The sequence below is a fragment of the Lagopus leucura genome, unplaced genomic scaffold (assembly GCF_019238085.1).
Source record: "Lagopus leucura isolate 7727_CA_CO unplaced genomic scaffold, USGS_WTPT01 Super-Scaffold_100157, whole genome shotgun sequence".
Lineage (NCBI taxonomy): Eukaryota > Metazoa > Chordata > Aves > Galliformes > Phasianidae > Lagopus > Lagopus leucura.
The window spans coordinates 10,460,164-10,474,578 of NW_024962334.1; the positions used below are offsets into that span (position 1 = coordinate 10,460,164).

The 14,415-nt window shown below is 45.6% G+C and overlaps 1 protein-coding gene and 1 long non-coding RNA gene across 2 annotated transcripts in view; both read left to right on the forward strand.

Moving 5' to 3' along the window:
* Window positions 1-12: 12 nt before the first annotated feature.
* Window positions 13-5,826, forward strand: LOC122189872. The gene is made up of 3 exons (XR_006182003.1): window positions 13-576; window positions 1,663-1,847; window positions 5,564-5,826. It is a non-coding gene; the product is annotated as an uncharacterized LOC122189872 (long non-coding RNA).
* A 5,958-nt stretch (window positions 5,827-11,784) lies between these two features.
* The window catches only part of ZNRF2 (zinc and ring finger 2), a 55,680-nt gene continuing 53,049 nt past the window's right edge, over window positions 11,785-14,415 (forward strand). Inside the window, exon 1 of the mRNA XM_042888726.1 lies at window positions 11,785-12,305. Within this exon, the coding sequence (XP_042744660.1) occupies window positions 11,876-12,305 (430 nt within the window). The 5' untranslated portion in view covers window positions 11,785-11,875. The remainder of the gene's footprint in view (window positions 12,306-14,415) is intronic.

Consider the following 14,415-nt stretch of genomic DNA (forward strand, 5'->3'; position numbering starts at 1 on the left):
ACATATACATATACATATACATATACATATACATATACATATACATATACATATATTGTACAAACAGACTTCAGAATTACTGCCTGCTGTGCAGAACAAGAGGAGCTAACCACCTCTTCTAGATCCTCTTTGATTTGTGGCAACAAACATCCCCACTTTTCTTTGAAAATCAGCATAAGGTTATATTGTGTACATGTGTTGTTTTCTATCCCCTCGGTTCTCTCGGCGTCTGAGATACGTTGCACCTGCTGGAAGATGTAGAATATATCTCAGCCTCACAATAACAACTGTGCTTTGAGAACTGTCCTTAACCAGCAGAACTGGGAGGCTGGCATATGGAAGATATGGAAGACATGGAAGAAGAGGATGGGGAAAAGATCTTCTGCTCTGTGTGAGAACCAAGAATTTGGAATATATTTCAGCAAACATTAACCAATTGACCTTCCTGCTGGATATGTGCTGGGCTGTGGCCTCATTGAGAGATTCCAAATTAATCACACGCCTCTTCAAAAGGTGTCTGAGGGAGGTTTCTCTGCAGAGACTATTGATGTGCTTCCAGCTCTCTTGGACTCTCTGGTAAGTATAATGGCAGGATTTTTAACATGTTACAAAAAGGTGAAGTTTAAACACAATTTCAGCACCAGTCTGGCTAAATCTGTCTCTCAATCAATCTTGTTCCACTGCCTACATGATCAAACCATGCACAGAAGAGCCTTAAGAACTGAAATAATGAAACCCCAAGGAAGTGCAGCTTCTAATGAAAACAACAGGGCTGATAATTAAACTTCTAGCAACGATCTGAGCTGGCAGTCAACTCAGCCAGCAAATAGAGAGAGAGAGACCGAATTCTGTGCTGTCTTTGGGACTGATCAGCCTTAATGATCTTTCACCCTACCAATTAATATGGGCTGAAAGGTTCTATTCTGGCAGCAGGCAAGGCTGTTTCCAACTGGCACACTCCTCCTTTCTCCTTGGAGTTTCCCCTGGTTGATTTTTAAGAAGCCATTTGATATAAAACCCTGTGTTTGCCTCTGGGCTCCCAGCTCATTCCTATCTCATTACCTCAGTTTTGATACCCGCAAGACATTCTAATAAGAATTAATTCCCTACCTGTGAAAGCCCTAATATGCACCGCACACTGATGTTAATGAAAAACAGTACGTGCTGTAGTATTTGATTCCCGAGCCCTTGTGATTAATTGTGACAGCAGCAATAACAGTCAAACATTTACTTTATGTCAGCTGCTGATTGACAAAATATTCATCTAGTATTATTCCAGTATAGCTCATACCTTTAAATCCTCAGGTGAATTCATATGTGGCTCCTCTAGCCAATACAATCTCCACATAATTAATTGTACCTGGGACCCATTTTGTAAGATACACCCAGCTGTATGAAAACTTGCAGAGTGTTTTTGCAGAAATGGTTATTGCATGCTCTGGGCTTCATTGTTTTGCTTAGCAGCCTAACATCACTGACTTTTATTTTTGTAACTGGCATTTGCATAAGTTGGACTACGACTTCTGTAAGAGCTCTGCATATCCAAAGCTCTTATTATCACAAGGATCCAGTATAAAATGTATTGACCTTCTGTGCTTATTAAGGTTCTTTTAACTTGCACTTTGAGCTGCTTGGAATTCACGAAGTGTTTTATCCTGACAGGATGATAAAGAGGTAGCGAGCAGAACGGGATGAACTGAATCAACAAGAGACAAAGTGAATTACAAGTTGCCCAAACAATCAGGCCAGATAGCTGGAAATCAAGGGCAAGCTTCCCTGTGACCTGTGCTGCTTCTCTCCAAGCACTGCTTCTTCTTTCCAGCTTCTTCTGGGAAGAAATTCTTCATGTGAGTATTTTTGGATTCACCAACATAGTTTTATTAGTTTTTAGAATCCTTTTTTGGTTTTGTTTTTTTTTTCCTAGCCCTTGCAAAAAGCCTTTAGTAAAATCAGAAGCGCTTTAAGATTTCTCCTTCAATCTCATGAATCCAAGGCAGGGTCTGAGTGTGGGTAGCAGAGGCACGTCAGCTCAGTGGGTTACACTTTATGACAACTACATGTGGATGTTGTTGGACAGAGCAAACTACCGGATGAGCAAGCACAATTTCAGTTGAAATATGAAGCCTGAAAGGGTTCTGGAAATAACTATTTTCAGATAGAGGAAAGGAGGAATACTCAAAATATAAGAGGAATATGTCAGGGAAAAAAAAAAAACAACAAATAACAAAAATAAAAGCTCTTTAATTCCAGGTATTTTTTTATATTTGTGGATTTTCTAAAGCATTGTTTTCCCCTACCATTGCTGATTAAAACACTGAGCTCCACAACCACATTTACATTTTCCTTTGTCTCTGAGGACAGCCAGTTTGAGTAAGCTGCTCACAGCCAAAGCCTGAAGAATAGGAGAGGAACGCGCATGCGGCGGTGGATGAAACGTCTCCCTGCTCGTGTCCCCAGCCCGGCAGCTGAGGGGTTACAGGCTGGCAGCAGCTTGGCTTCACTCGAATTTGTTGAGCTCTCCACACCCCTCCAACAGCTCCAGGCTCTTGGAGTTGGGATTATAGCCATTACTGACTAGTATCATACTGAAAAAGCACTGCTTTTTATATACTCTGCAACGTCCCTGAAAGCTTAGGAACTATTGTCAGCTGAATGTATTTATATTAATGTCCAATCGCTGCACCAAATATTCTCTGCAAAGTCACCTTTCACATGTTAATGTGCTTTGGGTCATCCTGAAAGTAAGAAGGGGAAGGTTGGACGAGGACATGATATGGCGACACCAACGTTGAAGTGTTCTAATTCAATTTTATTACCACACATTTAGCAATTTTTGTGCAGGTTTTTAAATTTCATCAGGCCATCTTCCTAAATTCCTGCATTCTTTTCCTTCATTTTCTTTCCCTTTCCCCTTTCCCTTCTTCTCTTCCTTTTCCTTCTTCTTCTCTTTCTCTGTTCTTTCTCCCTTGTCCATCTCCTTCTCCCTCTCATTCTCCTTTTTGTTTTCCCTTTGTTCTCTCTATTTCTCCCCTTCATCTTAGTCTAGTTTACATTTTTTACTTTTACTATTCTATCACTTTTTATTTCAAGAGGATACACAACACGTGATACAGTTTTGCATGTTTTTACTCCTAATGATACACACATGCCAAGTTTTGCACCCTACAAAGTTGGGCGTATCGTTCTGGCATAATTCCACTGATATTAACGGAATTTAAACTGACATCAGACTCCAACCCTACATTTTAATGCTTGATTAGCATGGTCTCAGCTGTGAGACAATTTGTCTTTAGACTACACTAAGCCCCCATTAAATCAGAAAAAGAATGTTTCTGAGTGAGCATGCCAATCATTACGGCTTATCTAGTGAAAGATGCCACATGCTTTCTCCTGCTCTATCCTTATTTCTGACAGCTACTTATGCTTCTCATGGTCTAATTGGGCCTGCCAATCCTCCCTGCTCATCCCAATCTGTCCAGCCCAGATGCACAAGTCTGAAATGTTTTTAAAATCTGCATATGGTTGCTGATTACAAGAAATGGGAAAAAAATACGGCCTAGATGTTGTGATACATTTTCCTTCTTTGGGATTCTATTTGTGCTCAAGACAAATATAAGAACTGCAAAAATTAAAAGAAGAAATTGAAATTAAAATAAAAAGAAGAAAATGGATCTTAATACTTGGGCTGTCTGACTCGGGGGGTGGGAAGGATACTGCCGGCAGATGAAGGCCATATTTCCTCCTGAGGCTTGCACTCACAAAACAGCCAGGGCTAAACCCTCCCATTTGTTGCTTGCTGTGCTGTGAAAGAGGAGGTGAGAGGTATCTCAGGTAGCACCAAGTGGCAGCAGATACTGCTTGCCAATGTGCTGCAGAGCCCAGCGCACAGCTTCTGGAGGATCTCATCAGCAGTGCCTGGCAGGTCAGGACCCGCTTTGTCTTCACGCAGAGAAACAAGAAGTGCCCTGTTCTTGGGAAGCCACTTGATGAACAACAGGATTCCCTCTGTGGAGCACACGTCTGCCAGCCGCTGCTGAACCTTATTGCTGCAGCTTGCCAGGAGCACGCTGGCATTTGGGCTGCAGTGTCCCAGCGAGGCTGGCAGAGCTCACACATCCCCCTGGGACTGGAGCCAAAGCTTGGGATTCAATGGGTAAAAAAGCCCATTGATCTCAGAGCTTTGGGATCTGTCCTTTTCCTCTTCTCCTTTGAGGATTTATCCATTGCTTACATGCATATATCACTTCTGAAGCATACGGAGCACTTGGTTTTAATCTCAAATTTCCCTGGTGACGGGAAGGGAAGTGTGCTGGCAGCTGGCACTGAAAAATACTCATTATTCTGTACACTACTATTGCTTTTTACTACCCCAAGAAAGATAAAAATTGCAATAAAAATGCACAGATTTTTTTTTTTAATCAGTCTTTGCCTGCCCTTAAAGGCACAGTAAAATATCACAACATACAATTTTTATGTGTGTATGGAAAAATGATGAGAAAGTATCAAAATGGGAAGTGAAAGAACAACTTCACTGTTAAGTGAACGATCTTTTTTAGAAAAAGCTCAGAAGGAGAGATTCTGATTTAGCAGGGGGCTGGATTCTCTTCTTGAATTGGAAGGTAAAAACATCTTAGATTTTCATTCCACTCCAACACCTTTTTGCTTCTTTGTTTCCACCATGGCTAGTGCAATTTTTTCAGCACTAGATGTCAGTGTGGACATACGATACCAGCCTGCTTTGCATTTTTCCATTCACAAGAGAGGAAGTAATGACATTCAGAGTGAAACTAAGCCTCCCCAGCCTCATGATGTGCTTCCTACAAAACAGGTGTCTTCTTTCCCATCTGACCTCCACAAGGAAGCCGTACTATCTCGTACTGTCCTTGTTTTGGTTTTGTGTGGCTGTAAAAAGGCCCTCCTCATTTTGTGATCACATCACATCTGGGTTAAAGAGGACTCTGTGACTCCAGAGGAAAAGCTTTGTTTAGGAAGGAATAGGGACAACTAAAATGTTCTGAATGATCCTGATAAATTGTGACCTTCCTAAGGAGGAGATAGCCAGGTGCTCCATACGGGTAGCTAACCCTGTAACTACTGCACTCATCCCAAAGAGAACCTGCCGTGAGGCTGTCTGTGCATTCCCATCACCTAGAAGAATGTTTTATCATCTAGAAATGGCTTGTTACATCAGACTGTTACAAGAACTAACTTTAACTGTTCCAGTTCTAACTTGATCCTGACATTTTCTAATTAGTGAACTGAAACCAGCTAAGAGCAGAGAAGCCTACCTGGAAGTTTGTGCTGGGCTTCCGAAGTGGTAAAGGGTGCTTTTACTTTCTACTATTGTTTACGGAACATTTTGTTTCTTCAAAAATTGTTAAATTTGGACCCTTGAATCCAAATCATGAATGTCCCCATGCTTTTACTGGAGGGTCTCCCTCACTCTGTAAGCAGCAATTGAAGACAAGGACTCTACTTCTCCTGCTTCTGGGAAAGTACATATCAGCAACAGAGAGGAAGAAGTGGCTTCACAATTCCCTTCGTTCATCTCTTACTTTCACAGGTTCTGTCTTCTGCCAAGTGGATCAGAGCCAGCACAACAGATGGAGTCTTTTACACCACCCTCGTGCCTGCTTTACACCAGGCATGGTGCGCAGCAGCCCAGGCAGAAATGCTTCTGGCAGAGCACGGGAAGTGGAGCCCTCTGACATTCCTCCTGACTCAGTTCAGTTGCAGCCCTGATCTAGGGCTTCAGAAAAGTCCAGTTACGTGCTTCTGCTGTCTTCCTTATGCGCTCCTTAATAAAGCATTAATTACTCTGATACATATACTAGTAAACCTTGCTTTTAATATACCTCGAAGTCTTTACTGTCCCTGTGACCTCAGTGCAAGGAGTCACCAAAATGCATGCATGACTGCCGAAGCAACTGGGCTCAAAAGCCCTTTGAGGAGCTACCTGGTATGTTCTTGTTTTTCATTGTTAGGCTTATCAGCAGCAGGTTGTAAATAGAAGGATACGAAAGATTAAAAGAACAATACTTCTCTGATTTAAAACTATCAATTGAAAATACTACCTGTGCAAAAATGAGGAAAAAAGATTTTTTTTCTCCTGGATTCTGAAAAATTAAGGTAATATTTGGCAGACAATACAGAACCTGAAAGAATACAAATGGTATTTGGCAAATCTAATGTCACATGGCTCTACTGTCTGCTCTCATTGCAACATATTTTGTTTTGTTAATGTTTCTGTAATTTCCATTTACTCACCTCTGTCTGTAGATGTCTAGCATTCAAGCAATTAGCACTGCCAGTGAAAGATGTATCCTGTAAAAAAGCTTGTCGGCCATCAGCCTCTGAAGACTGATTTACCTGTGTAATATCCACAATGTCAGGACTCAAAGTGCTTTCTTTATTAGCCATTATGAATTGTTCAGACAGAGCTTTCTGTAAAGCCAAATGCTTCTCTATGTGCAGAAGGGATTCATGGTCTGGCACTCAACTGCAAGATGAGGCAATGTGATTCAGGAATATACTCTGAAAGACGCCTGTTATTTCCCTCTGCAGAAATAAAGAGGACTGAAGCCATCAACAGTCCTCCCCCAACTCCCAAATCCACATTCAGCTGGCATTTCTGGGCACTGATATACGAGAGCTGAAAACAAGAGAGAGTAAACATACTTCCCATCTGTTAGTTTGTCCTCCACCCCCTCTCCTTAGAAATCGCAGAAACAGAAGAATCAGCTGGATGGAACCTTTACAGGTCAACTTATCCACCCCCACATTCCCACACCCACAGATCTGTGTATTAACACCCAAATAAACATAGATTGATGTCAGCTCATTTATGAATCAGTGCAAGTGCACGGGCACTGCCTAAGTCAATTTGTCTTCAGTTATTCCTTGAGCACACAACAAAACGGTCTGCACTGCAGCTTCTGAAGAAAGATAGCACAAGGGGGTATAGGTGCACAAAAGGTTTGGAAGCATATGATGTAGGTTACATGCAAAGCTGATAAAAAAACCCACCATACTAACAAGGAGAACTGACGCAGTTTATTACAGAACCAGTAACTAGCCTGATGATGTACTCAAATGGAGTTCAAATGGAATAATTCCAAGTCTGTTCAGCCTGGAGAGGGCTACGGAGTGACCTCATTGTAGCCTTCCAGTACCTAAAGGGAGCCTACAAACAGGAGGGGAATCAACTCTTTACAAGGGTAGATAATGGCAGGGCAAGGGGAAATGGTTTTAAGTTGAGGGAGGGAAGATTTAGGTTGGATATCAGGGGGAAATTCTTTGCCAAGAGAGTGGTGAGGTGCTGGAACAGGCTGCCAGAGAGGTTGTGGATGCTCCATGTCCCTGGAGGTGTTCAAGGCCAGGTTGAATGGGGCCCTGGGCAGCCTGGTCTAGTATTAAATGGGGAGGTTGGTGGCCTTGCATGTGGCAGGGGGGTTGGAGATACATGGTCCTTGAGGTCCTTTCCAACTCAAACCATTCTATGATTCTGTGATTCTATGAAATGGCAAGTTCTTAAGAATGGCATCTCACATTAGGTATAGTTACTATGGTACACTGCGGCTACAATAATACAACTCTGTAGAGTGGCCTAGAAATTATTATGGAGAATACATTTTCTAATAAAATTATTAGACTGAAGTGTATATCTTATCATGCTACTTCAGAGCACATAGTAATGGAATGCACAGCACAAATTGCCATTTCTTCAAGTAAATTGTTTCCACATCTTCTTCTTGTGTAAATAGTCAATTGGTATGTCAAGTCAAAGTCAATTTATTTTTAAGACTAAGTAAGTTATCTTTCCTGTGAACATTAGCTTTCTGCATGGGTAACTTGTGTGTACAAAATACAGCATATTGTTTACAGTGTGATAGAAACTTCAGAAAAGCATAAACTTCAAACACAAGGCAGAAGGTTTGAAACAGAATCTTCCTAAAACAAGGACAAACTTCCTCACAGAAAAAATGTAAGTAACCACACATTTCCAGAATAATTTTAGGACTCAAACCTTAGAAGACTTTCAGAGCTGCTGAGTTTTTCAATCCATGAAGACTCATCACAGCACAGAGCAGGACTGTTTTTGCTGCGTTGGTATAAGTAGATGCATAGATTTTCACAGGAGTAAAGTCAACATGAGCAAAGTGTTATTCAATGCAAGTGAAAATCTAAGATATTGGATAACAAGGTCTTCTACATCTCTCAGCATACCAGCTGGTTTACACTGCTATCAAAATGCTTCACAAAAAGATGCCTGTCATAGGTTTATGTGTAATTCACGGTCATGTGGACAGGGTAAATGTGACCTGTTTCATTTAGCATACAGATGTGAACATATCTGAGGAGAGTGTGGTCTGCCAGATGGCTAAAACTACCTGCAGATTCATGGCTTGTGTACTTTACACAAGTCTTAATTTAAAGGGATAAAATACTTCTGTTTTGCTTCCTCTATGACCAACCAAACACTTCAACAGTTTCTGTTTTCAGTATCTGTGGGGAGCTGCTGTGTGGTTGAGTTTATTTTAAAGACCTGAAATATACAACAACGTAAAAACATCATTGTTCTTTTCCAACCACAGTGTGCACCCCTAGTTTGGTATCTGATCAGAAAAATCCCCAAGCCCGATTAGAAGCCTACCTTAGCTATTGGAAAATTAACTGTGTGCTATGAGTTTATACAGTGTTTTTACAACTCTTCTTTAGAAATGAGTACCTGGTCAATTCTGAAGAGAATTTTAATCTCTAGCTGGCCTCTTTAGTGCAGAGTCAGATGCTTTTGCCAGAGATGAAATCTTGCTTGAGACCACACTGAAATAACAGAATTATAGAATCATAAACTTTGGAAAAGACCACCTAGTGCAACTGCTGACCCATCCCCTTCATGCCTAGTAACCCATGTCCCCCAGTGCCACATCTCCACATACCTTAATCTCCCTGTAAAAGACACTGAAGAGAGTAGGAGGGCAGAAGGAGTATAATTCATCAGTATAGCTCACTGATCAAAATTGAGACCAGTGTTCCAAATATTTATCAGCACGCATTTTCCAAGATGTGCAATAGCATGCATTTTTAGCTAGTTTTGGTGAAAAAGCAAGCTTATTGTTTCCACTTGCTGATAGACAAGGTAGTGTTACTACAGCTAAAAAGGAGGCACAGGCACACAGTTAGTAACAAAGAATAGCAAGTGCATGTGCCTGTCTAAATCAGTTTTTTTCTACTCTCCTGGAACAAGAAGGTTAGTTTCTACTTCATGCTTATTTAATTACGAATAAGATTCCTTAGATATGTTTCTACAAGAATAACAACAGCATTCATCCACGTAGGCCTACAGAAGTTAATTTTTATGTAACTGTGTACTTTCCACTGAGTCCTTGAAATCTGTGGAAATTTGGTCAGCAGCAACACGTTCTACTTTCTCTCTACACTGTCTCCTCTTGCCAATGATTATTTTCTGCACTGGGTAGGAAATTGAAATTTTTATGCAAACTACTTCTGGAGCATATTCATAAACAAATGGGTAGAAAGTATAGTGCCAGGTACTTGCCTCTACAAGACTTAATGCCTGCAGATAGTCATTCTTTAGAAGAAATGTTAGCTTGAAAACCCAACTTTACTATTGGATATACAGAGCAAATTTCTGTATGTATTGAAAATTCTATTCGACCATTAATAAGAATGAGCAGAAAAGATGGAGAAGAGAAAGCTGGCTCAGAGGCATGTCACACTGCTCTTCTGAAGATGTAGGTGTTCTCTGAGGTATGCGTGCTGTTTAGATTCACACGTGATAGTGAGATCTGCAAACATTATACTCAAACACGCCAGATGCAAAGCAAAAACAGAAGCCAAAGGAAAATAACATCTCACTGGGAATATCCATACTTTCTGAGAAGGAGGCAGGGGCTGTCTTGTTGTCTGCAGCTGAGCCCTTTTCTGTGAGATACTTGATGCTGTTAATTTTCTGACTGTACCGCTGAATAACTCCTCAGATATCTTCAGGCCTTTTTTCCCCATTGGGTTTACTATTTAATTTTAAATTGAATAAAAGGTTATTCATAATCAAATAGGATCCATTTAATACCTGCTCAACTCTTAGGATCACCATAAGGAAAATACAAATGGTAGCGTGGTACTTATAGCAATGCAGTACTTTCAAAATGCTGCTTATTCTAACAGCCAGCCAGCTCCACTGCTCCTCACTGGTGGAGATGCTAAGAATGCACTAACAGCTCCTAGCACACTGGCCTCTAACAGGGTGAAACAGGCAACGAGCGTTCCGCAGGCAGCAGAAATTATGAGTCATGTCTGCAACATCCTTTGCCCATGTGAATTCTTGGAATCAGGCAAAAGAGGAATTCCTATGGCAGCTTTTCCTTCTGTGGGAACATTAAGGGGATCTCTGCCTTCTACTGTTGAAATCTCTGAGATTTTACCTCCTCCACCATTCAAGCAGCTAGGTCTTCTTGCACACCAAACTGTGGGCTGCACTGTGTGAGAAAGCATCTGGGGAGAGGCTTGGAGGGGAGGCCTACACATCTGTTCACCTCTGAAAATGGGTATTCTCGGACACACTAAAGCAAGACTTTGTATGTGAATTCAAGTATTGATTTGTTTTGCTGTATTAATCATAAAATTGTCTGAGGACTGTGCCACAGGCAGGAGTGCAGCTGGAGCCCAGCCCCGAGATGGCACACAGCACTGCCTGATGGCCACATGCCATGCGTGACAGCGGGCGGTAATCCACGGAACAAGCCGTCACCTTGTGTGGCTGACTGTAGGAATCACGTTTGCGTACATTCAGACTGTAAAACATTCAACATCGTGTACCGTTAAAGAACTAAGTATTTCTGCCCTTGACCTGTTTCACTTTGAGCAAACCGAGCCTGTTAGCGACGCAGGTACAACTCACAGGACTGGAATTTGCGGGCAGTCTTTATTCGTGTACAGCACTCAGCAACTGGGGTGCTCCTTCGAGCGAGGACAGCGTCCACTATCCGCTCCGGCAGCCGGCCGCAGGGCTGCACCACCCCGGGCACATCGCCGCTCCGAGCGGCCACCGACCTCTGGGAGCCGCGTCAGGACAGCCTACCCCGCGCACGCCGAGACACAAACACAGACACACTTGGCGGCCGCACATTTTATTACAACCACCACGGCGAACCGCGGCACGACGCGGGTCACACGGAGAGCCACAGCTCGCCTCGCCGCGGCCATCGCTCCCGCCTCCCCGCGGGCACCGCCGCCAACGGCCACCCCTAACGGCCGCCGCACCGGCAGGAGCTTTAACCCCTTTTCCTCCCTGGCGGCCGCGCTCAAAGAGCGCCCTCCGTTCCGACAGAGGTCCCGCCTCAGCCCCGCGAGGGGACTCCGCGCAGATGAGCCCCGCCTCGCACCTCGCGTGAGGAGAGGGGCGGGCCGCTCCGCTCCAGGGGCCAACACCCCGCCGCGCAGGGGGAAGGAAGGCGCGGCAGCACGGCACCCGCCGCCCGCTCCCCGCGCGGGGCCGCCCCCAGTATGGCGACAGCGTAGAGGAGCGGCTGCGCCGCCGTGCCCGCCCCTTCCCGCCTCCCTCGGCATAGCGCGGCGCGCCGCGGGCGAGCGAGCGGCTTCGGCGGGCGGCTGCCGCCGGTGCCCCACAGAGCGCGGCGCGGCGGGATGGCGGCAGCGGGGCCGAGTGGCGGCGCGGCGGCAGGCGGCAGCGTGCCGAGCGGCTCACGGCGGCGCCCCGCACCCGCCGGCAGCGGCCGCACCGGGACCGCCAGCTGAGCCGGATCGCGGCGGGCGGCTCTCTCCTCTCGGCACCGACGCACCGAGCGACGCGTTCCCGTGCCCGGCGCCTTCCCCTCAGAAGGGCAGCGGGACCATGGGCGCGAAGCAGAGCAGCCCCACCGCCGCCAACGGCCGCACCCGGGCGTACTCGGGCGGGGATTTACCTTCCTCCAGCGGCGGCGGCGCTAACGGGACCGGCGGGCGGGCGGCGGGCGGGCGCTACCCGCACCTGGCGGCGGCGCCACACGGCGCTCCCGGCGGATCGGCGGCGGCGGCGGGAAGCACGGCGGGCACTGCGCCCCGCAGCAGGTCCATGGGAGGTGCCGGCGCCGCGGCGGCCCGCTCCGCTCAGTCCGCCTTCAACATCCCCCACAGCAGCGGCCCCTACGGCTCGCAGGACTCGGTGAGCAGCACCCCGGAGGAGGGCGGCCGGGAGCGGCCCGCGGGGGGCGGCGGATCGGCCGGCGGGCCCCGGCTGGTGATCGGCTCGCTGCCCGCACACCTCTCGCCGCACCTGTTCGGAGGTAAGGGCGGCCCGGCGGGCGGGAGGCGCGGGGAAGGAGGTTGGGGGGGCTTTGGGGGCGGCCTCTCCGTACCCATCGAGGCCGGAGCCCGCACGGGCCGCTGGGGGACCGCCGTCTCCCCGTGTTTGTGAAGAGTTTTTGGAAAGTGGGGGCTGAAAACTGAAAGCAAAGCTAAGGCGGCGCGGCCGGCACGGTAAGGAGGAAGCGGAGCCTCCCGGCCGCCGACTTTAGACTTTAATAGCCGTAATCAGCGCCTGTGTAAATACTCCTGCCTACTACTTACATAATTAGAATTTAATTGGATCATGTGTCTCGGCCGTTTATTCTAAAATCGGACCAAACCCCTCTTTAGATGCTGATCGCTACTTGGCTGACGCTCGTGCCTTCGAAGCTCTCGGGTTGTGAGTTGTGCGAGTTAAGAAAAAGAGAAGCGAAAGAAAGTTGCTATTTCCCCTAAGAGGGGCGCGGAGGGCAGCTGTCGGCGTTTCCCTACGCAGGCAGTCCCGGGGACGGTCACGTGCGTGGGGCAGCAGAGGGGCAGGAGGCGAACCGACAGCCCGGGCTCACCGAGGAGCAGAGGCCCTTTGAGAAGTGCGTTAGACCTGGAGCGAGTGGGTGCAGCTTTTTGTCTTAACAGTTGTATTTATTTAGCTGGTGTAGGGTTTGCCTTTACTGCCTGGATTCTCTCCTTTAGTTAAGAGCCTGCACGGAAGCTGCCGACTGCTCTCAGCACTGCTCATTCTAAACGTCGCTGTTTGTGCTGGTCACACATTCAGGTGCAAGGTGACCTTTTCCAGTGGATTCATTCTTTTGATAATGCCAGTATGTATCATAGAATAATGTCTTACAAGCAGTCTGAGTACCGACCCGGCTTCCCCAACAGCTTTATACTGGGGATGGTGGGACTAACATCAAAGTACCACATTTCTGCATTGAGATTAATGGACTCGTGCATGGCATTTGCAGCAGACTGGGCTCCCTTCTTTCCTCTGATGCGACCTGTTGGCAATTGGAGCCTGGCGGGGTGTGTAGAGCTCTGTCACATGCACACAGCTGCACTGACCTGGGGGCACCAGAGCTGTCACTGCCTGCAGCCAAAGCCATCTCCTCCCTACGCAGTGCTGGGATGCAACAGAGAGCTGCCAAGCCCTGTCATGTTAAAGGACTGTTTGCCCTGAAGAAAACTACTGCTGTCATAGCACCAAGCTACTGAATAGTAGTGCTTTGTTGCAGGGGTACTTGCTGTAGCATCAGGATAGCTTGCTAAAGGTAGGTGTTTCTTTTAGTGAGGAAAAGATGCCCTGGGATGAGTGTTGCGAGGTTCATGCTAAGCACAAGGGAATCATTAGAGCATATAGCTTTAATGTTGTTTAGAAGAAAAACTTCTTTTTTTTCCTTCCCGAACATTATCTGACAGCCTGCCTTGCTTCAAGGAAGCTCTGAATTAAATATATGTGCAGTAATGAGGAGCAATAATCTACCTAGGAAACTGGTCACATGCAAGAAGGTCTCTTCAAAACAACTGTGAACTTGTTATGTTTTTTTTTTAATGGCAGGTCATAATGTATTAATTACTGTACTACCGTTTGTCTTGTCTTTTACAAATCTCTGGAACTGTACTATTAAAGGGGATGTAGGCTGAGATGAAGCAGAGCTTATTTCTACTGGTGCAGAAGAAGCACTAGCAGAGGTGCATTCCTTCATCTCCTCACTAATGAACAAGGAATGCCATATGCTGGGATTTTAGTAGCAAGTGTTAAAATAGACTCTTTAGGTGGTCATGAGATGATCATAAATCATTTTGCTTTTTGTGTTCTAAAAATCTTAGTATTTCTTGTCAGGGTTATTAACTGTTTAACTGGAATACTGCAGTGCTTGTGAAAAAGACCTCATTTGAAACACTCCTTTTTTACGATTTTAATATTCTGTGATAGCAGTGACACAACCAGGTGATGCTGAATGGAGGCATCGCAGTTTAGTTGCATGCTTTTTTTTTTTGTTTCCCTCTATTTCTCATACCAATTAGGTACTTGGAATGCATATCCCCACTGAAGATCATAACTTGGTATCTTCAGCATAGTGAAAAATAACTGGAAGGAGTGTTTTTGAC